This window comes from Balaenoptera borealis (assembly GCF_965194805.1).
Source record: "Balaenoptera borealis genome assembly, chromosome: 5".
In the NCBI taxonomy this organism is placed as follows: domain Eukaryota; kingdom Metazoa; phylum Chordata; class Mammalia; order Artiodactyla; family Balaenopteridae; genus Balaenoptera; species Balaenoptera borealis.
The window spans coordinates 48,267,127-48,293,948 of NC_138862.1; the positions used below are offsets into that span (position 1 = coordinate 48,267,127).

At 39.0% G+C, this 26,822-nt stretch overlaps 2 protein-coding genes across 9 annotated transcripts in view; one reads left to right on the plus strand and one right to left on the minus strand.

The window, feature by feature from the left end:
- Positions 1-19,483, minus strand: part of TOMM70 (translocase of outer mitochondrial membrane 70) — a 44,071-nt gene extending 24,588 nt beyond the window's left edge. For all 3 annotated transcript variants that reach the window (XR_014244724.1, XM_082392104.1, XM_082392103.1), the window contains exons 1-4: positions 19,020-19,483; positions 4,484-4,657; positions 2,118-2,244; positions 378-487 (exon numbers count right to left, since the gene is read on the minus strand). Coding sequence is in view for 2 of the 3 variants with exons in the window: in XM_082392104.1 (XP_082248230.1) it covers positions 378-487; positions 2,118-2,244; positions 4,484-4,657; positions 19,020-19,346 (738 nt within the window). In the remaining variant the exon portion in view is untranslated. The remainder of the gene's footprint in view (positions 1-377; positions 488-2,117; positions 2,245-4,483; positions 4,658-19,019) is intronic.
- Positions 19,484-19,556: 73 nt separating this feature from the next.
- LNP1 (leukemia NUP98 fusion partner 1) overlaps positions 19,557-26,822 on the plus strand; it is a 44,362-nt gene continuing 37,096 nt past the window's right edge. For 2 of the 6 annotated variants that reach the window (XM_082392238.1, XM_082392237.1), the window contains exons 1-2: positions 19,618-24,938; positions 25,294-25,338. The gene's annotated coding sequence lies outside the window, so the exon portion shown is untranslated. The other 4 variants (XM_082392236.1, XM_082392235.1, XM_082392234.1 and 1 more) reach the window with 4 other exon arrangements.

The window sequence follows — 26,822 nt, forward strand, 5'->3', positions numbered from 1 at the left end:
CTCTGTCACAACCACTCAACTCTGCTGTTGTAGCTTAAAAGCATCTAAAACAATGTGTGAGTGGCTGAGTTCCAATAAAACATTATTGGCACATTATTTATAAAAACAGGTGGCAGGCTGGATTTGGCCTGTAGGCCATTGTTTGACAACTTCTAATATACATGAATTCTTTCAATATCCTCCAGGTGCAATATTGGACATAGTTTACATTCTTATTTTAAAAAGGTAAGCCACAAAAGCCCAAGATTACAGGAAAAATAAATATAATCCAGATCTAATTTCAATTGTAACCATCATGCCCAAGTTTAAGCAGTACAAATTAGAAATGATCCTTCACAATGTATACTTCCTCTATTAACCAATTCAGATTAATTTACCTTGTATTTTTCTTTGGCTTTCTCTTTTCCAAGAAGTTTAAGAACTTTATCAGCTAACAGCATGCTTTGCTGATTTTGGAACCCTTCTAATATACACACAGCAGTGACATCTAGAAATGATGCAAAAAACAAGAGTAAGTATGAAATTATCGCAAAGATGATTAGCAGCATCAAATGGGCTCAACGTTACCACAGAAAGCCAAACTAAATGCATAGCTTTATGTGCCTATCATTTCCAATAAACTGATTAACACTTTAGTTTTACATACTTCATGACCAAACTCAAATCTCAGAAAGTCACTCTACTTCTCCAGAATTCACTTTCCTCACCTGTGAAATGAAAGGGACTATACTACACCATTTGTGATGTTTCTCATCACTCTAACATTGTACATAGCAAATAAAACAAGTAATCCAGGAATATTCTTTTCTGGCCGGTTAAGTATACGCCAAATCAACATAATGTGGCTCTCTCATGTCTAGTCTTTTTATAGGCCTCAGGGTTACTCCTCGTCTCCAAAGCCATCTTGCCACACAGCTCTCAATTAAATCTGCTTCAAAATACTATTTTAACCTGGCTATGCTACAGCTCAACACACAGTGGTTTGAAATTTAAAAGATCAATGTTTCCTTAACCTCTCAACTTTTCATTCGAAGTAGTGAACAATGGCTGTCTCTCTCTTTTTGAATTCAATTTCTCACAATTCCAAATCCTTGCTCCTCCAAACAAGTCAATCTGCTGTATGTTCCCCTGATAATCTGGCTAGTGCCAATGTCAATGTCTTTTCCCCATCCCATTTCTCCATCTAAAATCCATTTAAACTCCTCTCTACAATCATCGCTTAATAACTTCAAAGTCTGGTTCAAAACTCAGAAGTCTCTTTTCCAAAGCAACACTCCTTCCACCCACCACCAAAGTACATGATACCACAAAACCTCAAGTTTTTCTAAAATGTTCTCTAAACCACTCTCAATTGGTAATCCAGATTTTAAATAAATAAATAAATAAAACAGCTTTTCCCTTTTAAATAATAATGTTATTTTTAAAAAAATATGGCTAAATTTACAATTATTGATGCTTTTAAAGCAGATTTAAGTATGTAGTAGAAAGTACTTTTTGACTGCAGAAATTGCATTTTGGTTTAGCTCTACATCACCCAGAAGAATGTACTTTATAGGTCAGTGGCGGATACCCTAATTGAAGTTTTGGCAGCAGATATGGCCAATTACAGGCCAAAGAATATTTATAATATTTACTGAGAATAGGCAAATTCACTTGATACTTTGTATCAATTACATAATTTCTAATTGAGTATAAGATAATGTTTGAAAATTGCAAGGGCAAAAAACAAATGTTTTCTTTAATGATTCCTCTCAAAATTATTTCATATTTATATAGGATATTAACTGAAAAATACGTAGAATCTTAGAAACACTATCGCTCACTAAAACCTCTCTTCTGATTACTTATTCATGAAATTACACTGATGCTCATTAATTGCCAAGTTTAAAATGTGTGGTATATAAACTCTAAATCATTTAATTCCATAGTCGGGAACCGAGACAGTACTCAAGTATCTGCAATCTCAATTTAAACTAGAAAACAAAGTCTCAATTGGGGAAGAGTAAAACTTTTAAACACAATTGATTTCTCTACTCATAGGCAGAGTTTCATATAAATTTACCAATGACTACGAAGCCTTTAGTAATTTTCATACATAAACACAAAAATACCCTCACCTTCTAAACATTCCTTCTTATTGTCTAGCTTCTCGTGGGCTTTTGCACGCCTAAAGAGAGCTTTCACATATTTGGGATTAAGTTCAACAGCCTTTGTACAATCTTGTGCCACCTCCTTCCATTTTTGCTGTAATGAAAGTATTAAAAAAAAAGTCACACTAAAGGAAGCACTGTTTGACAGAAATCAGTTTTCTAAACTCAGGAGGCCAAGTGTTAAGAATCCCACACAGAAAAAATATTCCCAATTCATACAAAGAGTTAATATCCACAATATATTATAACAGCTCATATAAATAACTGTAATAAAGATTAGCAACTTAATTTTTAAAAATAGGTAAAAGACATACTTAAGCCATCTTTCTACCACCGAGTCTACAACCTACCTGCACCTATGTGATCACATCATCTCCTCCTCCCCTCCTGTTAAACCTGAGGAAGCACTCCCTTCACCAAAGGCCAACCTTCCACTTGGGGTATGGATCCACATTCTCCCCACGTCAAGGACTTCACTGTTAGCTATCCTGCCTCTGCATCAACCTGCTTCTCTACTGAATCATTCCTATTAGCATAAAAACACTTGCTTCAGTATTTTCCATCTTTTAAAAACACTCTTTTGATTCCATAATTCCCTGCAGTTATTATCCCATTTCTTAGCTCCTGTTTATTGTCAAACCTCCAAGGAGTTGCCACTCTACTTGATTTCCATTTACCTCACCGGCTGCTCCTTCCCAATTTCTGTAGCTGACTTCTTCCCCTCTATCTGATTTCTACATGCAGGAATGCTCAAGGACTCATCCCTTCTCTCTCTTAGGTGATCACATCTATTGTCCTGGTAGTATATAACATCTAAAATTAGATGACTCCACACTTTCTCTCTTTAACCCAAACCACGCTCCTAAAATAGAGACATTTCTCAATTCGACTGTCAGCTGACTCACTCCTTCACTCCACTATTATTAAAACTCCTGCTTCTCTTCACGCTTCACATCCAATACAACAGCAAATTCTGTTGGTCTTCAGCTTTCCTTCAGGTCTCACCTAGGCAACTACAACAACATCCTTCCTTAGTCTCCCTGCCTCCACTCTTGCCTCCCTCCAATATATTCTTGACAGAACAGTGAGAACAATTTTAGATGATGTTCCTGCCCTATTTAAAACCCTTAAATATTTCCCATTACACTCAGAATCAAATCCAACCTTCTTACCATTGCAAGGCTTTGCCTGATCTGGCCTCTGCTACCTTTCCAGTTTCATCTCTCTATACCCCAGGATCCTTTATACATACTTCTTTAATCATGGCAAACTCTTGCCTGCCTCAGAGCAATTACATACACTGTTCCTCCATTTGTAACACTCATGGAGTGTTACACCAACCCTACTCATTCGTCTATTATAGAATCAAAGCATTTATCAAAATGTCATTTAATAGTTGTTTTGCGATCCTTGAGTTCTATGCATAATTGTTTGCTTTTATAGACCCAGCTCCTACTATAGTAACCTTTCATATATGAAACAGTCAATAAAATTTGGTTGAACAAAAAATGCAGAGAATATAAATGCCCAATAAACATAGAAAAAGATTGTCCACTTCACCAACATCTCAAAAATTGCAAATTAAAACAATGAGAAATTTTCTCCTACCAGAGTGGCAAATATTATTAAGACTGATAATACACAGTCAGTGAGATACTGGAAAACAAACATGTTCATATATTATTATTAGAATAGGTATTGATACTATCTCTTTATGTTTCCATTTCTAGAATTTTATTCTCCTGAAAGTATGCAAAAAAATACTTACAAAAATATTTACTGCAACACTGAATGCAATAGGGAAAGTAGGAAGCGATTCAAATGTTCATCAACAGGGAGATGTTTTCCACTATACAAACATGTAACAGCTACTTATAGCCTTTAAAAAGAATGAAATAGATCTGTGTGTGCTATGAGAAGCTGTACAAGATACAGTGGCAACTGAAAAAATATGTTGCAAACAATGTAATAGGAATTCATCTTTTGGTCTCCCCCCCCCCCCACATATGCTACTATTACATATATGGGGACAAAAGTTGAAGAAATAAACTCAAACTGTTGAGGAGGATGGGGTCCCCAGAAACTTTAACTTTCTATATTATCTAATTTCATAAAATCTGATATATACAACTTTGGATTGTGTATGTGATGAGCAAAACTAAAATTTGTTCTTAGAAAGCTATGTAATTAAAGGATATAAAAACCAAACAAAAATCCTGTAATTTCAAAACAACTTCAAAATGTTTATTAGATTTATTTGAGTGGCATTAACTGAAATATTATGCAAATAAAGAGAAACAAAACAAACAGAAAAACCAACCTAGGATACATACCAACTGCTCAAAGGCAGCAGCTCTGTTTTGATAAAACGTGGAAAGGTCAACATTCTTCTCTGTAGGGCACAAACTGATAGCCTCGGTATAGCACTGAATAGCTTGTTCATATTTTCCTGCTTTAAAATATTTGTTGCCTTTGTTCTTGGCTGCTTGGGCTCTATCAAGAGAGTTCTGAAATATGAGGAAACAATTATGAAAAACTTATCAATACTCAGTAATAGATTCGGATCACAGTGATTAAATGACACACTGAAGGAAAAATGGGAGGGCAGAATGGCTGTTCACAATTCAAGTCACTCATATAAATATCGTCATGGGATAGCGTCTTAGTAACAGGATTGCTTAGCCAAAAGGTTTATATATTTTTAACTTGAAAAACACTGACTTCTCCCAAGAAAAGGCTGTAGTGCTTGAAAGTACCACTTTTCTGCCATTCCTGTCAGCAAGAGATATGATAGCTGTGTTTAGTTTTTACCAGTCTAATGAGTATAAAACAGTGGTTCTCAATCAGGGATGACTTTCCCTCTAGGGTACCTTTCACAATGTCTGGAGACATTCTGATTATCACAGCTAGGGTCAGGAGGAGGTGCGACTGGTATCTAGTAGGTAGAAACCAGGAATGCTGCTAACATTCTACAATGCACAGGACAAAACCGGCACACCACCACCTTGATCCAAAATGTCAACAGTGCCTAGTTTGAAAAACCCCAGTGTAACATAATTCTAGTTCACATATTATTGTAATTCACATTTTCCTCACTATCAGTGAATTTGAAAATCTGTTCATGTTTCTTTATTGGCCACTGGACTTTTTCATTCTGCAAACCACTTATTCACACGTATTGCTGTTTTTCTATTAGGCTGTTTGTCAACAGTGTAGAAGAGATACTAGAAACACTTTGCCATCTTCATTACAATTGTTATCCCAAATCTATTGTTTGCTAATCAAATACATTTGGGGGACTCCTATATTTGTCTCAGAATCTGCTTCCTAGAGGAGCCATCTCACATACTTCATGAGTTGGTAGTTAATACCCACTGAGGACAGTTGCAAAAGCTTCAGTCAACGTTTGGGAAGCATCTTTGTAGACAAATCCAGTTATCTAGGTTCCAGCTACTAGGTCCAAGAGCTTCATGGCACATCTTCACCCCAAACTTTGTCAACATCATTCAACTTTAACAAATACGTGATTACGAAAGAACCCGTATATCTCCAACAGGTAAGCATTGACAAAGCAAAAGCAGAAGCAGCTACCCCCACAACTAACTTACAGGGAAGGCTATGTTGCTTGGGGCCCAGGGCATCTCAGTCACAAAGAGACAATGGGATAGCAAACTTCTGTATCTGCTCTTTTCTCCCTTCCTCTTGTTTCATTCTTCTTTGCTACCTGTCCCCCTCCATTTACCTTTTGTTTCCCTTCTCCTTTAGTCTGAATGTAGCTATAATTTTTTGTTTTTCTTGTTTTTTTGTTTTTTTTTTATAGTGTGCAAAGAAGGATGTGTAGGAAACTTTAAGTTCAGAATATAAAACAGCTAGTTTAAGTTTGCTAGTGTCAAGAAGAAACATGCTCATTTTAAAATAATATGTGGGAGGATGAAAGGAGCCAACTAGAACACAAACAGAGTAACAGATAAATATGAAATCTTCCACTTGTAAATAGCCTAATCACCTTCCAAAAACTTTGACAGTAAAAATCCTCAGCACCAAACATTCATACTAGAAGACAACTAGGACTCTCTTATGTAGTTGTGGATTCTAGTTGCTGGAAAACTGCACTTGAAGCAACCTCATCAGTCCTCCCACTCCACTAAGAGAGAGAAGTCAGACTGGAGTAGGGTTGTATCATTCAGAAGGAGTGAGGATCCCCTCCACCCAAGAGACAAGTGACAAGCATACCTTGCCTATCTTCCAAGAGACCATACTGTCAAGAATTGCTAACATAAAGGAAAATTAATACCATAAAAGAGAGGCACCTGATTCAAATAAAAAACTAGTATTTGAGAAAGCGGGATAAACAAAGCAAACAGAAAATTTAACATCAGAGGAATAAGAGGTTACCACAGTCATTTTTAAAAAGGCTGCCTCTAAAGAGCACCAGTTAGACATCTTGAAAATTAAAAAGGATTATTACAATAAACTCAATGGATAGATTGTATATTAGAATGGACATAACAGAGGAGCAAATTAACGAGTAGAAGGCAGAGCCAAGGAAATCTGCCAGAATGCAACAAGAACAGAGGACAGGGAGGTGAGAAGTCTGGAGGAAAAGTTAGATGATATGGAGTATAAATACCAAAGTTCCAACATCTATCTATCTGAATTTTAGAAGGAAAGGCATAGAAAGGAGTGTTTTAAGAAAATATTAGAAAAATTCCTGGAGTTGAAAAAAAATGACACACATTTTTAGACATATCATGGTGAAATTTCACAGTAAAAATCCTTAAAGTTTTTAGGTAGAAAAAAACCAGATTACCTACAAAGAAAAAAAGAACCAAACTGGGGTCATACTGTCACCAACATTAGGTATTTAAAAACAATGAAGCAACAACTTTAAAGTCCTGAAGAAAGATTATCTTGAACTTAAAATCTTATGCCTAGCTAAATTAGCATTTAAGGTTGAACACAAGAACAGAAACAGAGGTGTACAACTTCCTTACCACTAAAAATAAACCCCAAAGCAGGGGAGATGATCAATAAAACAAAAAGCAGGAAGAAGAGGGTGTACAACTTCCTTACCACTAAAAATAAACCCCAAAGCAGGGGAGATGATCAATAAAACAAAAAGCAGGAAGAAGAGGGTAAAGGAAGAAACAAAAAAGTGGAGTACATATGGCAGGAATCATTAAACATGTCAATAATAACAATAAATGTGAATAGGTTAAGTCTCCCTATTATAAATAAACTATCTATCTATCTATCTATCTATCTATCAATTTATTATTTTTGGCTGCATTGGGTCTTTGTTGCTGCGCACAGGCTTTTCCCTGGTTGCAGCGAGCAGGGGCTACTCTTCGCTGCAGTGAGTGGGCCTCTCACTGCAGTGGCTTCTCTTGTTGCAGAGCATGGGCTCTAGGCACGCGGGCTCAGTAGTTGTGGCTCGCGGGCTTAGTTGCTCCACGGCATATGGGATCTTCCTGGACCAGGGCTCGAACCCACGTCCCCTACATTGGCAGGCAGATTCTCAACCATTGAGCCACCAGGGAAGCCCAAATAAACTATTTAAAATAAAAAATAACCACATGCTACCTATAAGGCATGACCTAAAACAAAATGACAGGTCAAAAAAAGAATGTAAAAGTTACAGAATGTAAAAAACAATATAAAAACGTTACACGGGCTTCCCTGGTGGCACAGTGGTTGAGAATCTGCCTGCCAATGCAGAGGATACGGGTTCGAGCCCTGGTCTGGGAAGATCCCATATGCCGCGGAGCAACTGGGCCCGTGAGCCACAACTACTGAGCCTGCGCGTCTGGAGCCTGTGCTCCGCAACAAGAGAGGCCACGATAATGAGAGGCCCGCGCACCGTGATGAAGAATGGCCCCCACTTGCCGCAACTAGAGAAAGCCCTCACACAGAAACGAAGACCCAACACAGCCATAAAAATAAATAAATAAATAAACCCAAAGTTTAAAAAAAATTAAAAAAAAAAAAAACAAAAAACGTTACAGAATGCAAATACTTGCAAAAGAGAAGGCAGTCAATATTTACCATAGCCAACACTTGGAAGCAATGAAAATGTCCATCAACCGAGGAATGCACAAAGTAGAAGTGGTCCACGTACACAGTGGAAAATTACTCCAATAAAAAATAAAAATTAAATTTAAAAATCCAACAAAAAAAAGAAAAAAAAAAAAAGAGAAGGCAGTGTCAGACAAAAAGGCAGTATGAGACAAAATACCATTACATGCCTCAGATGGAGCACTTCTGTGGGCAGTTTTATTGATAAAAGATACAATCTGCCAAGAAAACATCATTACCACAAACCTTTGTGTGCCTAATAAAACTTCAAAATAGTGAAACAATTACTTTTGTTAAATACAAAAGCAAGAAAAACATTATTTCAATTTCTTGTAAAAAGTTTACAATGTTTCTAAGTCATTGAGAACATAGCTAATACACATTCTAACAACACTAGGGGCTGTTGATAGAGAAAATAATGTGTCAAATGCCTGTGAGAAGTATGTTCGGCTACAAACATATTGAAATTCTGTTTAGTATTTTTACTAAAGATTTGCAGATTAAATAAAAAGAACGTTCTTCGGACAGAGTAATGACCTTGTTTCATTAACACGAACAGGCAATGCACTCTTTCCTGTCTACTGGAAGTTTAAAGCTACAGGATATCACACAGAATTCAAGGAGAAGCAGTCATGGTGAAGGCAGACAAGTTAAAAGAGTAGAGAGAAAACTGGATAGGTAAACAAGGCTTCCTCTCCTTAGAAAGATGGATACTTCCAATTTTTATTCAGCAAGGTCTAAATCAACCTAAAACCAACCAAGAGAATTTTTCAATTACCCATTTCCCTCCATTCAGTCAAGTTTAACAATAGATTCCCTTTAAAAAGTATTATAAATTCCTAGGGGTTTCCCTGGTGGCACAGTGGTTAAGAATCCACCTGCCAATGCAGGAGACACGGGTTTGAGCCCTGGTCCGGGAAGATCCCACATGCCACGGAGCAACTAAGCCCATGGGCCACAACTACTGAGCCTGTGCTCTAGAGCCCGTGAGCCACAACTACTGAGCCCGCGAGCCACAACTACTGAGCTCACGCACCTCTTAGAGCCCATGCTCTGTAACAAGAGAAGCCACTTCAATGAGAAGCCCATGCACTGCAACGAAGAATAGACCCTGCTCGCCGCAACTAGAGAAAGCCCGCGTGCAGCAACGAAGACCCAACACAGCCAAAAATAAATAAATAAAATAAATTTTTAAAAATTATTATAAATTCCTTATCACCTAAGGCCTAAATCAGAACCTGCTTAATTTCCTTTCCTTACTGTACTGGAAAAAAAAAAAAAAGGTGCTATGACATTGAGTGAAAAAGGATCAAATTACATAGGCAAATCACCAAACTGCAAATTTTCTCCCACTGTCACTCCAGAGCGCTACCAAACCATGTTTGGGGAGAACAATATCTCAGTTAACCTCCCTAACACCTTCTGCTCATTGCCCCCCCCCACCACCACATTACTTTCTGTCCAACTGCTTCCCTTCATTAACAAAAATGCAGAGAAAGAATGGCATTACAACAGGGACAGTACAGAAAAGCTAATTATTTTGGCCCACCGGTAAAATTTAGGACAAAAAGCTACTTAGCACAATGCCCGCTTATCAATCAACACCAGCATTCTGCTGTGTCAGGAATTAGACATTTTTTTCACAAGCTTTGAGGCCAATTTGAGGTAGAAATCAAAATAAATACACGGGAGAAAAAAGTTTAAATTAGAAAATATACAACTACCAATTCTTTATACTATAAGGGATTTTAATTCCAACTCAGGAATCCTTTGCACTGCTTTTCAGTCACTTTCTCCCCCACTCAGTCTACCTTCTCAAGTTATAATAAGAACTTTTGGAATTAAAGGTTGAAGTTGGAAAATAAGCCCAAAGACAGTTTTCAAAGCATATTTTATAAATGAGAAATGAAGACACAGCTCTAGAATGTAATGGGAACACCCTGAAATGCTATTATCTTTTCATGTGGTCTATTTTCATATCTAAAAGCTACTAAGGAGATTTAAAAGACTATCAAGACATTATGTTACTGGAACTCACTCTTGGTTTTGGTAACCTTTTTAAGGTTTCGAACATTCCATAATATTTTACAGTAAAATTCTGTGAAAATGCATCTTTCTCTTACTTTTCTTACAACAAATTAGTTTCTGATTGATCTGAAAGCTCTTCTTAAGTAAGCTGGACCATATCACTCCCTGCTTAAAACCTTCCAGTAACTTCCCACTGCTATTGCCTATACACAAGCCTCCAAACTCCCGCTACTCCACTCCTGCCACTCCCGCTTCCCGCATGTAACTTTGGTGGATTCAAAAAGTACTAATCTCGGGGCTTCCCTGGTGGCGCAGTGGTTAAGAATCCGCTTGCCAATGCAGGGGACACGGGTTCGAGCCCTGGACCCGGAAGATCCCACATGCCGAGGAGCAGCTGGGCCCGTGAGCCACAATTACTGAGCCTGCGCGTCTGGAGCCTGTGCTCCGCAACAAGAAAGGCCGCGATGGTGAGAGGCCCGCGCACCGCGATGAAGAGTGGCCCCCACTTGCCACAACTGGAGAAAGTCCTCGCACAGAAACGAAGACCCAACACAGCCATAAATAAATAAATAAATAAAATTTAAAAGAAATAAGCAAAACATTCTTTAAAAAGGAAAAAAAAAAGTACTAATCTCTTCCTAAAAGAAAACAGTTTGAAAAGATTAGGTACTATGTATTCAATTTCCACAGGCATAAATTTAAACTTTGTGAATACTGGTAAGAATACAAATTATAAAAAAGAAAAGAAAAGACATTCACTTCTGCCTAGTATGTCACACAATCAAAGTATTATTTAAAACAATCTATTAGATAACTTAGCTTTTTTTCCATCCAGGATTTGAATAAGTTTCATCTCTTCATAATGAATAACTGTCCAGCAGAGTCAACTCCATGACTCCATGTGATTCTGCTAAGTGAATTCAAAAAATATGTGGAGCTGAAACTTGTACAGAATCCTGACATTAATGCATGAAGCAAAAATCAATTGTCAAAATTACTTCTGAAAATTCTTCAGAAGAGTAACACACAGGAAATGCAAGGTAGGTGCTATTATTATCCCCATCTTACACATAAAGCAACTGAAGCCCAGAGAGATCAAGAAGCTTGCCCAGGGCAAGATTCAAACAAGCAATCTGACTCCACATTGCCGAAACTTTACTTCTATACTGCACGGATTGTCATCCACACTTTATGAAGAATGAGTATCATCAGAATCACATCCAGACTCACACTCTGGAACTGAAACAAAGGAAATAGTTCAGGTATATCTTGCTCACTACTGACCCCAGAGCAAAAGGACAAAGAGAATCATCAGCATAATTAGGTCTTTTGCTTTTTGCCAAGCAAGTGTAATGGATTTCATCGTAGTTAAAAGCACATTTGATGTGACTCCACTGTACAACGATCAACAGGATAGTCTTTATCCTGAAGGAACTCCAGAGACAGTGCAAGAAACAAGTGAACTGCAGCCTCTCAAAAGAACTACCGCTGATCAAACACTGAAACCCCAATTCACATTAAGAAAATGTACATTAGGTGATTAGAAACTTGTGTAGCTAATAACTAGAAAATTTTTAGTTCAAAGAGTAGCAACTGCATATATACACACACTTACATACAAACTACGTGGGTAAACCATAAGGATTAGGAACAAATAACTCAAGTAATAAATCTAAAAGGAAACAACGAGAAACATAGTAAATACTATGTCTTCTCTCTCTACAACAAACACTGCTGAAACTCGTCAAAGAGACAAAACCTAGGAACCTGCCCCCCACCTCCTGCAGAGGTAAATAAATCTACTATTGAAAACAAGTTACATTTAAACACAAAGCAACAAAGTATTGATACAATCCCCGGAAATTTATTAGAATACAAAGTAAGAAAACAATCAGGGTTTGAATCATCAGTCAAGGTTACTTCAGTGAAGGTTACTTAGAACAATCTGCTCTGGAACCAAAATGACTAACAAAGGACAGTCAGGAAAATACTCCAAGGAGGAAAAACAACGCCAAAAGGGTTATTCAGCACACAGACACAGAAGAAATTCAGGAGACCAGAAAGGGAGCTCTAAAACAATTCCTGCAATGGTAACATGACTATGTTACAGACGGCTTTCAATGACATGAATTGGTAATAAGGAATCACTGTAAATTCTTAGCAAGTATTTATAAAATATTATTCTGATGATCACACACATATAGTCACTAAAAGGAAATGAGCTAGAATCAGGTACATTAATCCATGTGTAAGCAAATAAAATAGGTACAGTAATCTCCCCTTTATCTATAGGGGATACATTCGAAGACCCCCAGTGAATGCCTGAAATTGTGAATAGTACTGAAACCTATATATACATTTTTTCCTAAATATAAGTATCAAGGATAAAGTTTAATTTATACATTAGGCACTATAAGAGATCCGTAACAGTAACAATAAAATCGAACAATTATAACAATATACTGTAATAAAATTATGTGAATGTGGTCTCTTTCTCAAAATATCTTATTGTACAAATTTAATGCCTTTTCCATCTTAACTAAACACACACTGTGGCTGTAACTTTTAGTTTGCATGTGACAGCAAAACTAGCACAGATTTCTCTTTCTTTCTTCACAGTTCAGAAACAGATCTATTCTTACCATAGATCTCAGCAACCTCACCATATGATTATTTTTCCTTTCCCTTTAAGTCAAGCACATTCACCTTTTCACTGAAAAGAAGCAGTTTAATGGCTTCTCTCTAGCATATCTGAATTGCCAGCATCACTACTCTTGTGCTTTGGGCTATTAAGTAAAATAAGGGTTACTAGTGCAAGAGTCAATCTGATAGCTACAAAGTGACTAACGGGCAGGATATGCTGGACAAAGGGATGATTCACATCCAGGGTAGGATGGAGTGGGACTGTGTGAGTTTTCATAATGCTACTCAGAACGGCGCACAATTTAAAATTTATGAATTGTTTATTTCTGGAATTTTCCATTTAATATTTTCAGACCACAGTTTACTGTGGGTAACTGAAACTACAGAAAGCTGAAACTGTGGGTAAGAGGGAACTACTATATTACTTATCACCATAATTACACATTTACATCCAGTTAAAATATACATGAGGTGGTTCCATAATGTTTCTCTTAAATGGTTTTATTCCCTTAAACTTATCAAATTCCAAAGGCATATTTTAAAATTTGGATCCCAACTTTATAGAAGTAGCAATCAACTCTGGAACACTTACCTCATGAGAAACAATCTTTCAGTACTTAATTAACCAATTGTTACTTTTATAAGAATCAAATCTAGGATAAAACATACCTAAGATAGTAAGAAAGTCCTTTCCCTATTACATCCTGAAATTTAAAAATCTACAACAACCCCACCTACTAAATTGTAACACAGAGAACTCTTTACCTAAGAAGAACCTACTTGTAAGAATGCTGCTTCCAGGGCTTCCCTGGTGGCGCAGTGGTTTAAAATCCGCCTGCCAATGCAGGGGACACGGGTTCAAGCCCTGGTCCGGGAAGATCCCACATGCCGCAGAGCAACTAAGCCCGTGCACCACAACTGTTGAGCCTGCGCTCTAGAGCCCGCGAGCCACAACTACTGAGCCCGTGCGCCACAACTACTGAAGCTTGTGTGCCTAGAGCCCGTGCTCCGCAACGAGAAGCCACCGCATCACAACAAAGACCCAACGCAGCCAAAAATAAATACAATAAATAAATTTATAAAAAAAAAAAAAGAATGCTGCTTCTGCAGGATTATGGTTGTAGTTCATACAAAATCACGTGATTTATAAAAGGAATGCCTAAATGAGGTTTACGACTGGTAAACCAATTTCTAGGATAAACTGGTAGAATACAAACGAAAAGCTGGAAATTTTGAAAAAATATTCAGTTTGTGGGAATTTTTTAAAAATGTCAAATAATGAAGCTTCATCAGTTCATTCACTCAACACCTGCTCTGTGCCAAGTTCTGAAAAATGGTGAGAAAGACAGAGCCAGTCCCAGCCTTCACAGAGTCAAGAGTTTAGTAGGAAAAGACATGAATAAATGACTCTAGTACCATATGGTAAGTGCTGTGGAAGAGAAAAATTCAGTGTTATGTAATCACATAACGGTATGCTTAGATAGAAGAGTTTCAGAAAAGGTGAAATGACCTACATGTTGTGACTTGAAGGATGAGAAGGTAGGGGTACTGGGCATTGTTACAGAACATCCGAAGGCAAGAAACAAGAAGTGGCAAGAGATGAAGACAACACGTAAGCAGGATCAAGATCACAGAGGGTCTTAAATCATGATGAATTTGAACTTTATCTTGGTGAGCAATGAACAGACCACTTAACAGTTCTAAGCATGGGACTGTTAAGATTTACTCTAGTACTGACAAAATGGATTGGAGGAAGACACTAATGAGAATATCAGTTATTCAGTCAAGAAATAGCAGTGGGAATGGAGGAGTAGTCAGATATTTAAGAAGTAGAATTTTCTGGACATGTTTCTACATTGGATGTGGAGAACATGGAAAGAATAGAAAGTTAGGGATGATATCCAAGTTTCTGGCTTGGGAAACTAGTTAGATGACACGCATTAAATGATAAGGAATAGTCTCAGGAGAAACAGGAGTCTGGTGTGAAACACTTGTAAGGTAATGAGGTGAAGATTTCCCTTAAATCTGGGCCTTTTGAGAGGTCTGGGCTATAAACAAGAAATTAGGGGGCCATCAGTATATAAGTGTTAAGTGAAGCTTCTGGAGGGCAAGCAAGCATCCAGTGAAGGTATGGAATATAAGAATGCCTATGACAGAACCATGAAGGTCACCAAAAGAGGCAGAGAAAAGAACCTGGAAAGGAGACTGAGAGGAATCAGCAAAGAGAGGTATCAGGAAGTTTTAAGAAAAGCAAAGAAAATCAGGAGAACATAGTGTCTCAGAAGCCAAAGGAAAAATTATGAAATTAAGAGAAGACAATGTGAAATATTGCAAAGCATCAAGTAAGATAAAGACTGAAAGGTGTTCTCTAGACTTAATTATATAAGAATGTCACTAGTGACCCTGACTTAAAAAAAAAAAAAAAAGATTAGAAACAGATCATTGAGGGGGAAGAATTATTTCATTTCAATCATGACTGATAACAGCAGGTTACTCAGTTTTTGACCCCTTTATTAAAATGTTTAGGTACATCTCTCCCTTCCTATTCTAAAGGACTGACTTAGATTAGTGGCTCCTAAACATTTCCTGTTGGGTTAACTCCTGCGTAACATTGAAAAAACTTGAACACTAGAATAACTGCTTTTTAAAATCATCAAATTAAAAACAATTGGATAAAACACTACTATAAAGTCAATAATAAATACATGCACATTAGAAAAAAAAATCACAGGGACTTCCCTGGTGGCGCAGTGGTTAAGAATGTGCCTGTCAATGCAGTGGACATGGGTTCGAGCCCTGGTCCGGGAAGATCCCACATGTCGTGGAGCAACTAAGCCCGTGTGCCACAACTACTGAGCTTGCACTCTAGAGCCCATGAGCCACAGCTGAGCCCGTGTGCCACAACTACTGAAGCCCAGGTGCCTAGAACCTGTGCTCCGTAACAAGAGAAGCCAGCGCAGTGAGAAGCCCGCGCACCGCAATGAAGAGTAGCCCCCGCTCGCCGCAACTGGAGAGAGCCCACGCGCAGCAACTAAGACCCAATGCAGCCAAAAATAAATAAATGTATTAGAATAAAAAAATCACAGGTTACTTGAAAAAAGAAATACCTAAGACATTTGTGCAACCAGATACCATGCTTGGTGAATATGTGGGCATGATGCTCCCCTGTGATAACTCTGGCCCAAAGTCTGAGAAGTCCTGTGGATTAGATGATTGGCAAAGAACCTTACCAACTTTGTAAAATCTGTAATTCTCAAGTTTTCAAAATAAATTACTGAAGCAAAATGGCACATCATGGTAGATTTTATAATGGCCCGAAGTGGAATATGATTTAATACTTTACCTCTATCTCACACACTATCAACTGTGATTAGACGCCTTTCTCTGGTGAAATCCTAAAATCCCCATTAATTAAACAAAAATATGAATTTTTGCTTTTGCTTTACAAGTATATGCTATCCCAGAAAAAAAAAAAAATTTGATATAGCCTGCTTGCACGTGAGTATCTCAAACCCAACAGACAGAAGCCCAGTTATTTTATTAGTTCATTTTTACATTAAGGCAAACATAAGCCAACAGACAATAACCACTGATTTTCCACTTTATTCACTGATATCGAACCCTGAACTGACAATATTTGTCCATTCCTTCATTGCCTTAAAAATTACAGCTATTGCTCAGGTGGAGAAAGAACAGTCACAGCATCAGGATTCTGCCAGTTTTTCCATCAGTTCAAACAAATGCTTTCTTGTTTACAAAACCCACTGAGGTTGACAATTTAAAGGTGCTATTCAAATATAAAGCAATTTCTCCAACCACAGATAATAATAAATTACAATTTGTGGTCAGTTATATTTAGATAGTCTAATAATAACTCTGAGGGCTAGACTATAAAAAAGACAAAAAACAGTCTTTCAGTATTTTTTGGTCACCATCAGTTAAAATACAAATTTCCATTAAAAAAACGGCAAAGACATTCTTACTGTTGCTTTACTCAAGTATCATCTAGTAACTCAAAGCAAGACTACAGGTACCACCCCACAAATTCCACAAGAACAGTATATGCAAGTGTTCTGCTCAGTTCTATTTTGGGGCAAAAGGAATCATTTTAAAGCAGTTCAAGTTATACAAAGAAGTCAATGTTAAAGTCTAATTTTTAGCGGCAGTCAGGTGAATTAAAAAAAATGTTCTGGGCTTCCCTGGTGGCGCAGTGGTTGAGAGTCTGCCTGCCAATGCAGGGGACACGGGTTCGAGCCCTGGTCTGGGAGGATCCCACATGCCGCGGAGCAACTGGGCCCGTGAGCCACAACTACTGAGCCTGCGCGTCTGGAGCCTGTGCTCCGCAACAAGAAAGGCCGCGATGGTGAGAGGCCCGCGCACCGCGATGAAGAGTGGCCCCCGCTTGCCGCAACTAGAGAAAGCCCTCGCACAGAAACGAAGACCCAACACAACCATAAATAAATAAATTAAAAAAAAATGTTCTGATAAAACTACAATACACCATGAAATTTAATAATTATCACAGTGTTGACCTAGATCATGCTGAAAAGGTGAAAATGGGATTTAAGGAAATCTAAAATCTGAAAGTTTGCTGAATTCTATCAAATACCAAAGAGGTGAGGTGGGGTAGTATTTGAAACTGCAATGAAATATCAAAGCCTTGTTTCTTTTATAGAAGTTATCTTTATTTTTGGTGATTATTATAAAATAGAGAACTTTTATGTATTTTTCATTCACCTACTATTCTTCTGTGATTAAAATAAGCTAATGAAATAGGAAATGACCAGAGAATTTCAGAAATATGAAAACAAGACAAATGATGACAAATTCAAAGAATCACCTTGATTACCACTCTCATTAACAGCACTCAGAATCACCAATTTTTAGGGCTGGAAGAAATATAAGAGATCCAATATTTTAATTCTCTTATTCTACAGGGATGACACTAACGTCGAAGAGATAAAATGACTTTCTCAAGGTAACCATGCTGGAGAGCCCAATATAAAGCACACTTCTCCTGGTTCTCACAGTCCTTGGGTTCTTCCAGCATACTTGTACTGCATCTCTTTTGTATTTTTTTTTTAAAGCAGTATCTTATTCTCCTATTAGAAAGACTATTTGGCTCTCTCAGGGCCTAGCACAACGCCAGATATATAGGATGCACTAAACAAAGGTAGTTTGCTTCCACATCAGAACTTCCTTTAAAATTAATTTGACTACTTAGTAAAAACATGTCTTCAGTCTGAATAGTATAACGTGGAAATAACTTGCAAATGTATATAATTGGGAGTTTTTTGACCATAGGTTACTGTGAACTCTGATTTACTCCGTAACCGCCATTGTACAATCTCAGACTCAGATACAATCCTCCACCTCACGTTATCTCACCCCAGTATTGTTAAATGCAGCCAGGCCAATTCCCCCCACAGCTGTCAGATACCAGAAGGATTTAATAGTTGAATAAAGCCATACAAAGCAGTTAATTCACCAGACACTCCGACGCCTGGCTTAACCGTATGTCAGGCTTGGTCATGTAAATTTCCAGGTAAAATTTAAAAATGAATTTAAGATGCTTCTACCCCAAAAGTTTAAGAACTCATGCCCACAGATGAAATAAATGCCACTGAACATCATTTTACTCTTGTCAACCAACAGTCACTGTATTTACCTATCCCCAACCCTAAAATACTTCAAAAAAGGGGATTCGCTTGTTATTAAAAGATTATTACTAATTAAATCCTAGGCCTTAGACATGACCAAGGCAATTCATATCACAACGTACCAATAGTTAAGGGAATTTGGCCTCCTTCATTAGTTAGTTAAATACAATCATCACATTTGCAAATGTCCCCGTACCCACAACGCTAAGGGTAAATGCTGTGTCACTGAGAAGAAAAGCAAGTATTTTTCTGAAACCAAAAGGAAGCTCTCAACGAATGTTGCTAACCTGTGCCCTCGGGCTACTCCATTCCCTATAAAGGCAGCCAGAACTGAGTTTCCCTAAACCCATGCGCTGCCTGTTGGCAGCTTCCGTCTGATGGGAAGCCCCCTGAAGGGCACAACCCGTCAAGGAAAGGCTGCACACGCCGGGTTCTACCTCCAGGGCTCGGAGCTGCTTCTCACCATTTCCAGGTGAGTACCGGGGCCCTCGGGGTGTCCGCTGCCCGGGGCCGGACTGGCCCTGCCCTCCGGGGTCTTCCGTTCACTGTTGCGCTTCAGGCCGCTGGCGTCGCCTCGGCCCCCGGTGTCCCGGCGCCGCCGCTGCCGGCTCCACAGGTACATGGCACCCGCGCCCAGCAGCAGGGGCGCCCCGACCGCCAGCGCCAGCTGCCATCGCGGCAGGCCCCCGGTGCCCGGGCCCGCAGTCGCACTGCCGCCGCCCACCCCACTCCCGGAGCCGGGAACAGTGGCTGCGACCGCCGCCGCCTCCACAGGCTTAGAGGCGGCCATGACGACTGTCCTCCGCCACCTCCTCCTTGCTGTTCACGGGCGCCACAGTCACCAGGCAGCGTGCGAAGAAAAACGGGAGGGAGGCAAGGACGGAAAGCAGTGAGCGAACAAGCACGCTAGGCAGCAAGAGCGGACGACAGAAAAAGGCCAGAGGTCACCGGAAGCCCAAGGCATGCCGGGCCAGACCTGACCGTCCTCTTCCCTTCTCAACCAGGGAGGGAGGAGTGGGAAGGGAGGAGGAGTGGTGAATCACTTCCGGGTCAAGGTAAACTGGGCGTGCGGTGAAAGTCCCAGGCAGCCCTTTTTGTTTTCTTTCGTTCCGCTGCTGTTTGTGAGACTAGCTTCTGGGATCTTGGGCCTCGGGTGGTAGCCGATGCCGTTCCCTACGCCTTCAATAAAGAAGGGCAGAGGGCTCTCTGGTAAAGCGAAGTGGAAGAGGGACGCACATACAGCGGGTTTTTGGTGCTCGGGGGAGCAGAGCAAGACGGGAAGAAGCTCTGAAACTGCGCTAAGAATGGGCGGGAGTAGCAGAAGAGTTGTGAAGATTATTGGCTGGCAGGAGTGGTGGGCGGGGCATAGGCCGAGCTGCCTCATTTATTGGTGGAATTTGGACCCCTCGTTTTCTCGTTACTGCCACGTTGACGCTACTTAGAGCCCGGCGGTGTTTAGCTCCGTTGTCTGTCCCTGTGTCCTCGGAAACCAACGGATTGGAAGGACTTTTAAAAATATGGGAGGAAAGAGCCAAAAGCTGAAGATAGCGCGCTGTATCACCGATCTTCTTAGCTCTACCATGGCCAGATTTTAGTTTGGACGAATTTGAGGTTATTGGGGGCAACAGCAGGTGGCACAAATCAGGCTCGGTGGAAACGGGCAAATACAGGTTGGCTCCAGTTGAAACGGCTTGAACGGCGTCCCTGCGACTCACCGTCTGCACCAATTACGAAAGCGATGACGTCTGTGTGTTGTTATGAGGTTCTCGAACTGAGTGGGTAGAAATGCGAAGACCTAGAGTTCCCACATTTCCTGTACGTATTTGTGTCATACCGGATTCGCTTGACACCTCGCTCCCTGGAATATCCGCGGCCTCGCCAGTGCTCTGTTCCGCCCACTGTCATGTCGTTTTGCACTAGATGTCTCAGCCCTCTTGCCACATCCCAAGTAGAAATTTCAATTCATAGCTTTTATGTATCTAATAGCTTTGTCAAATCCTTTCCTCATGTTCTGCACCAGACCTCTTAAAATACAAAAATTTCCCTTGCAAGAAATTGTTTAGAATTCTTGATAGAAAATACTAAACAAGAAATTGTTTAGTATTATCAAGAATAAAAGACAAGTATTAATAGAAAATCAGAATCCAGAACTATGGCTCCCCATTTCAGATATACTGATTTGCAGACCCTCATATTAATTTATGATGATTTTGCTTTTGGGTACAACAGAGGATTTTCAACATCACTATAGCGGTGAATAAAAATCGAGAGGAGATAATTTAAACGGCACTAAAATAGACTTAATGGCCTACTTAGAAAGCTTCAGCATCATTGCTTTTCTCTTGCTTCATATGGGTTCCTGTGAGTACATTGCTTTCGGGCTGTAGGGTTCCTTAGCAACAGGCTCAAAAGATGAGCTAAAAATAATAGCAATAGAATTGGTTTGATCAAATAGTGATTGTTGCAGGCAATGACCTCTCCCTTCCTGATTCCCAACCCCCAAAGGCAAGTCTTCTGTTCTTAATGTAATTTTTCCCTTGCCTTTTCAGAACAGAGTTAGGATTTTTCTTTCTTGAAATTTCAATTTTTCTGCAGCCTCAGGGGATTGTAGAATGCTAGTAATTACAAACTACCGGTAGGAACTGAAACATACAAAGTTTTTAAAAGAAACTTTATTTATTGGAAGAGGTAATAGATTGTTATTGTTAAAATTCAAAAGTTACTGTGAAAAGTCTCCTTAAAAGCCTGTTCCCAGCCACCCAGTTCCCTCCAAAGGCAATGTTAGAGTTCCTTGAAACATTTTGTTTAATTAGCAATTATTTATCTAAAGGGTTGGTTTTCTTTGGTTTTATTTTTAAGATTGGCATGTATATGAATTTTTCCTTGTTACTTTTATACTGTGTTAAACATCTAATTTCCATTCCCTAGCCTATTCATCTTTTTTCTCCCATTTTCTCCACTATTTCCTAATTGATTATAGTATAGAACTGAGTAAAAGTGTCACTACCTCTGTGACCTCACTGACCTGATGCATAAATTTCTAAGCTGTGAATTACTGAAAACAGGTTATATTAAAAATTTAATTAGGAGATATTTAAGGTCTTTTTAGTGTAATGTTTGTTACAAAATAGTAGGCACTCAATGCTTAGTTCTGTTTTTCTAAATTTTAAAGGAGAGAAGTTAAAAAATTGTCTCTTTTTTTTTTAAATTGAAGTTTTATATATGTGAACATAGATATTTTCTTGCTAGATTAATGGAACTCAATAGAAGAAGCTTTCTTCACTTCTCTGGTCTGTGTCTTAGGAGGCATTTGAATGAGGCTGAACATCTAATGGCCTAGGATGCAGAACACCTGAGTTCTTATTCTAGCTTTTAATACTACTAAGCTGTGGGTGTGACTGGGCACCTGCTTTCTATATAATGTGACCAGTAGATTAGATGATTCCTAAAGCTTCTCATAGCTTTAAAATTGTATGATTCTATCCCCTCAATTGTCATCACTACATCAAAGCCTTTTTTGATTGATAGAGTTAGTGGATAGCTGGTTGGTTGATTGGTAGCCAAGCCTTCCAATGAGCCCACGAACATGCTTATCTTAGGCACATACATACACAGCTTGATTCTCTTTCAGTTCTTCCTTAGGTTTACATTCTTTCTGTTTTTCTTCACTGAAAAGTTACTTGAAAGAATTGTTTATACTTGTTACCTCTACCTATTTATCACCAATTTCATCCAAAATCTCTTATAATCTAGTTTCTGACTTTTTTACTAGTCTGAAACTGCTTTAAGAGTCACAAGTTATTGTTTGTTTTTAGCTTTCATATGCTTTTATTGGAGCACTTAATACCATGGGTCATTCTGTACTTGAATGGCTTTCAGGAGACTAAATTCTCCTCTTTTTGCTACTCTGATGAATCTCTAGGTACATACTGTCCAATAGAACTTTCTGTGATGTTGGAAATGTTTTATAACTCTGATATTCAATATCAAGTAGCCACTTGAAATATAGCTAGTACGACTAACTAAATTTTTCATTTTAATTTAGATTGATTTAAGTCCCTTCATGGGGCTAATGGCTACCATACTGGACAGCGCACCTCTAGATCTTCCTCAAGTATGAGAATCCATAAAAATATATCCTCTTCTTTCTCTTCATTCTCTTCATTTGTAACCAAAGTACATCTCATTGTTTCAGGTACCATATCTCTGAAGATAATCTCTATCTTCACATCTCCTGGTATGACTTATCTTTTCACCTGTAGCCCTGTAATTTCCTACTGTTTATTGAGCAGTTTTGCCTGGATGCCTCATTTTAAAAAAATATAACACATTGTCCTCCCTCCTCATTCTGTTCCTTTGTATAATCCTTTTTTCTCATGATACCAGTATTACCTTGCTGGTTACCCATACTTGAAACCTTAGACCTTTTTGAACCTTTCTTTTTTCCAACTGTATCTACCCAAGTACAAGTAAATGTACCAGTATACACATACATAAACACAAAATCAGCTGTGAAGTCTTGATGATTCTTTGTAATATCTTTTTAATATTTTTCTTCCTTTTCATGCCCCCTGCCACTTCCCAGTTCAAATATATGAAAACACTTAAAAGCGTGTCTGACACATAGTAGGTGCTCAATAAATAGTTTCTTCCCTTCTTTTCTCTCTTTTTTCCATTTCCTTCATCTTTCCTGAATGCTGTATTAGCTTCCCCACCTGTAGTGCCTCTCTTCTATGTGTCACTTTGCACCTTGATACTAGATTACTCTTCCCAAAGCATAACTCCAATTTCATTCCTTTTTTCTTTCTTTCTTTATTTGGTTGCGCCAGGTCTTAGTTGTGGCAGGCGGGCTCCTTAGTTGTGGCTCACCAGCTCCTTAGTTGTAGCATGCGAACTCTTAGTTGAGGCATGCATGTGGGATCTAGTTTGCGGACCAGGGATCAAACCCAGGCCCCTGGCATTGGGAGCACGGAGTCTTATCCACTGTGCCACCAGAGTCCCTCCAATTTCATTTTTGAGCTCAAAGACTTTTAGACTTACTCTACTTCCTATAAATGTCCCTGCCCACCCCCACATCCTTTCTTACACTTTGTCTTTTTCCTTGGTCCACATTCTTAGCAGTTAGCATTGTTTGAAATTATTTATTTATGTGACCCTGCAATAGGGCATAAGCTGCATGAGGATAGAAACTTTGTTCACTTTGTACTCCCAGAGCCCAGAAGATAGTCAGTATAATGGTTGATTTTATGTGTCAACTTGGCCACGAGGAACCCAGGTGTTTGGTCAAATATTATTCTGGGTGTGTCTGTGAGGGTTGGTTGTTGTTTTTGTTTTGTTTTTTTGTTTGTATGTTTTTCTGATGAGATTAACATTTGAATCAATTCTACTGAGTGAAGCAGATTGCCTTCCCTAAAGTGAGTGGCCATAATCAGTTGAAGGCCTGAATAGAACAAAAAGATTGACCCTTCCTTGTGTAAGAGGGAACTTCAACTGTCTGACTACTTTGAGCTGGGACATTGATCTTTTCCTGCCTTTGGACCTGAACTGAAGCATTGGCTCTTTTTGGATCTTGAGCTTGCCAGCTTTCACACAGGTATTTACACCATCAGGTCTCTTGGGTCTCTGGTTGTAGACTGCAGATCTTGGGACTTCTCAGCCTCTATAATTGCATGAGTCTGTTCCTTTTATAAATTTCTATATAAATTTCTGGTTCTGTTTTTCTGGAGAACCCTAAGTAATACCAATACATTTTGGTACTAGGAATAGAGTACTGCTGTAACAAATACCAAAAAATGTGAAAGTGGCTTTGGAATTGTGTGATGGGTAGAGGCTGGAAGAGTTTTGAAGCCCATGCTAGAAAAAGCCGAGATTGCTGTGAAGAAACTGTTGATAGGTATAAGGACATTAAAGATGATTCTGGTGAGGGCTCAGAAAGAAAAGAGGCAAGCAGGAGACAAAGCTTCCATCTTACAGAAATACATGAATAGTCATGAACAGAATGTTGGTAGAAATATGGATGATAAAGGCCATTCCAGTGACAACTCAGATGGAAATGAGGGAGAGGTTATTGGAAATTGGAGGAAAGAAATCCTCGTAATAGAGCGTCAAAAAACTTGACTGAATTGTGTTGTACATGAATTTGTGGTGAGAAGGACATCAATTTGGGGGGGCTGGGGGGCCTCATTCCCTGTACCAAAACTTGTGTTAGTCTACTAGGACTACTATAATCAAATACCATAGACTGGTTGGCTTAACTAACAGAAATTTATTTCTTACAGTTCTGTAAGGTGGGAAGTCCAAGATCAAGGTTCTGGACAGTTAGCTTTCTGGTGAGGGCTCTATTCCTGGCTTGCAGATGGCTGCCTTCTCACTGTGTCCTCAGGTGATTTTCTTTCTTTTTTTTCCCCTCACCAGAGGGGAGAGAGAGCTGCAAGCTCTTTAGGGTCTCCTCTTATAAGGGCACTAATCCCAGTGGACCAGGGTCCTACCCTCATGACCTCATCAAAAATATTCAGTGTATAGCAGGCACTCAATATAGTAGGCACTCAATAAAAATTTTTTAAAGTAAACGATATTAAAGGGTATCAAAGAAGGAAAAAGTGGCATTCAAGATTGAATAGGTAGAATGCACCTTAAAACAATATTGAGTGTCTACTATATGCAGGCTTTCCTTTAAAAACCTAAAATACTTTTTCTGGAACTTTCTAAAACATATCACTTTTCTTCTTGTTTTATAGAATTACATTTGTTCTACCTCATCGACTGGACTATAAGCATCCCAGGTCAGGATCTATGTCTGATTTATCTTGTGTCTTCTACAGTGCCTAACACAGTGCCTGCTCTAATGCTGTATGTCAAAACAAGGGAATATGTTTTCTCTCTTTTCATTGGACTATACAGAAGTTTATATTTCTTTTTCACAGTTACCACATTGCCATAATTATTTGTTCTCATGTGTGCTCCCCATACTCAATTTTGAGCGTCTGAAGGGTAGGGACCATGTTCTAGTCATCTTTGTACTCTCACATCTATTACGGGGCTGGGCATATAATGGGTATTTGTTAACATTTATTTATCTACCCAACATGATACCAGAAATGTGGTCAATGCTGAATAAAGAGTTGATGAAGTATTTGACAGTTTCCTGACTACTGCTTTATCTCCATTCCTGTTGCCAGCATTAATGGTCTGGTGCCACCACTGCCGTCCAATATCACTGGTATCAGCTGGGAAATCAACTCAGTCGCTGCTACTGCTGCCATCACCAGAAATAGTCTGCTTGCATCACCACCATCATCATAGCTACTTGTTCCCAGTCCTAAGCGTGCGGTAGTCACTGCTACCATCTCCACCACTGCAGCTGCTTTCACCAGGACCTGCTTGGTTTGTCCTTCATATTCCACTCATATATAGAAGTACTTGTTTCTTCTGAGCCCTCATGCTGTTAATTTTTCTCCAGTCTTTCTCATAATGGTTTCTGCCTTATTCAGCTTCCATCAGAGCATCAGTTGAGTGGGTGGTACCGCTTTGCTTCTCAGGGGGAATGGCACTTTAATGATTCAATCAAGTAGTTGCTCTTTTTGCTGTCAGAAGAAGCCTCTGTATTATCTTCAGGGAACAATCTACAATAACCCTAGATCCCTCTCCTTAGCTGTGACTGTTAGCTCATATGTATACTTTATGCACTCACTTGCCACCTTTCTGCCCACTCACACAGATTCATAAGATCTTTCCATCCTCATCAACTTAGTTCATTGCCACCCACAAGAATCTATGTCATTTGCAAATGTAGAAACATTGCTTTGCACTTTAATTTATAAAGATATTGCATATAGGTTATACTAATTGTGCCCTGCACAAGGATGCTGGGAGAAGTGGGGGCTGAGATTCAGCCTGCACTTTGTTCATCACAGTCTAGTGTTAGGCAGTGCCTGCCAGGAGAAAGGTATTCCTTTTTCTGATTTGCATGAAGATGCTGGCCCATCACTAAGTGACCCTGGTCATGCAGACCTGATCTTTGCATTGGTCTAGCACTGAACCTGAGATCCTCTATGCTATGCTTCCCTATTACCTTTTGTTGTTTTTCCTAACCAGTGGAAAATTGCCTCAACTCCAGTAATGAGGAGGAGACTAAATTTTGTTAAATTTTGAAAAAATATAAAACCGTAAGAAGTAGTTTCTATACCTATCTTCCAGTTATCTATTGCTGCTTGACAAACTGTCCCAAGTGGTAGTGGTTTAAAACAACTATTTTATTACATCTCAC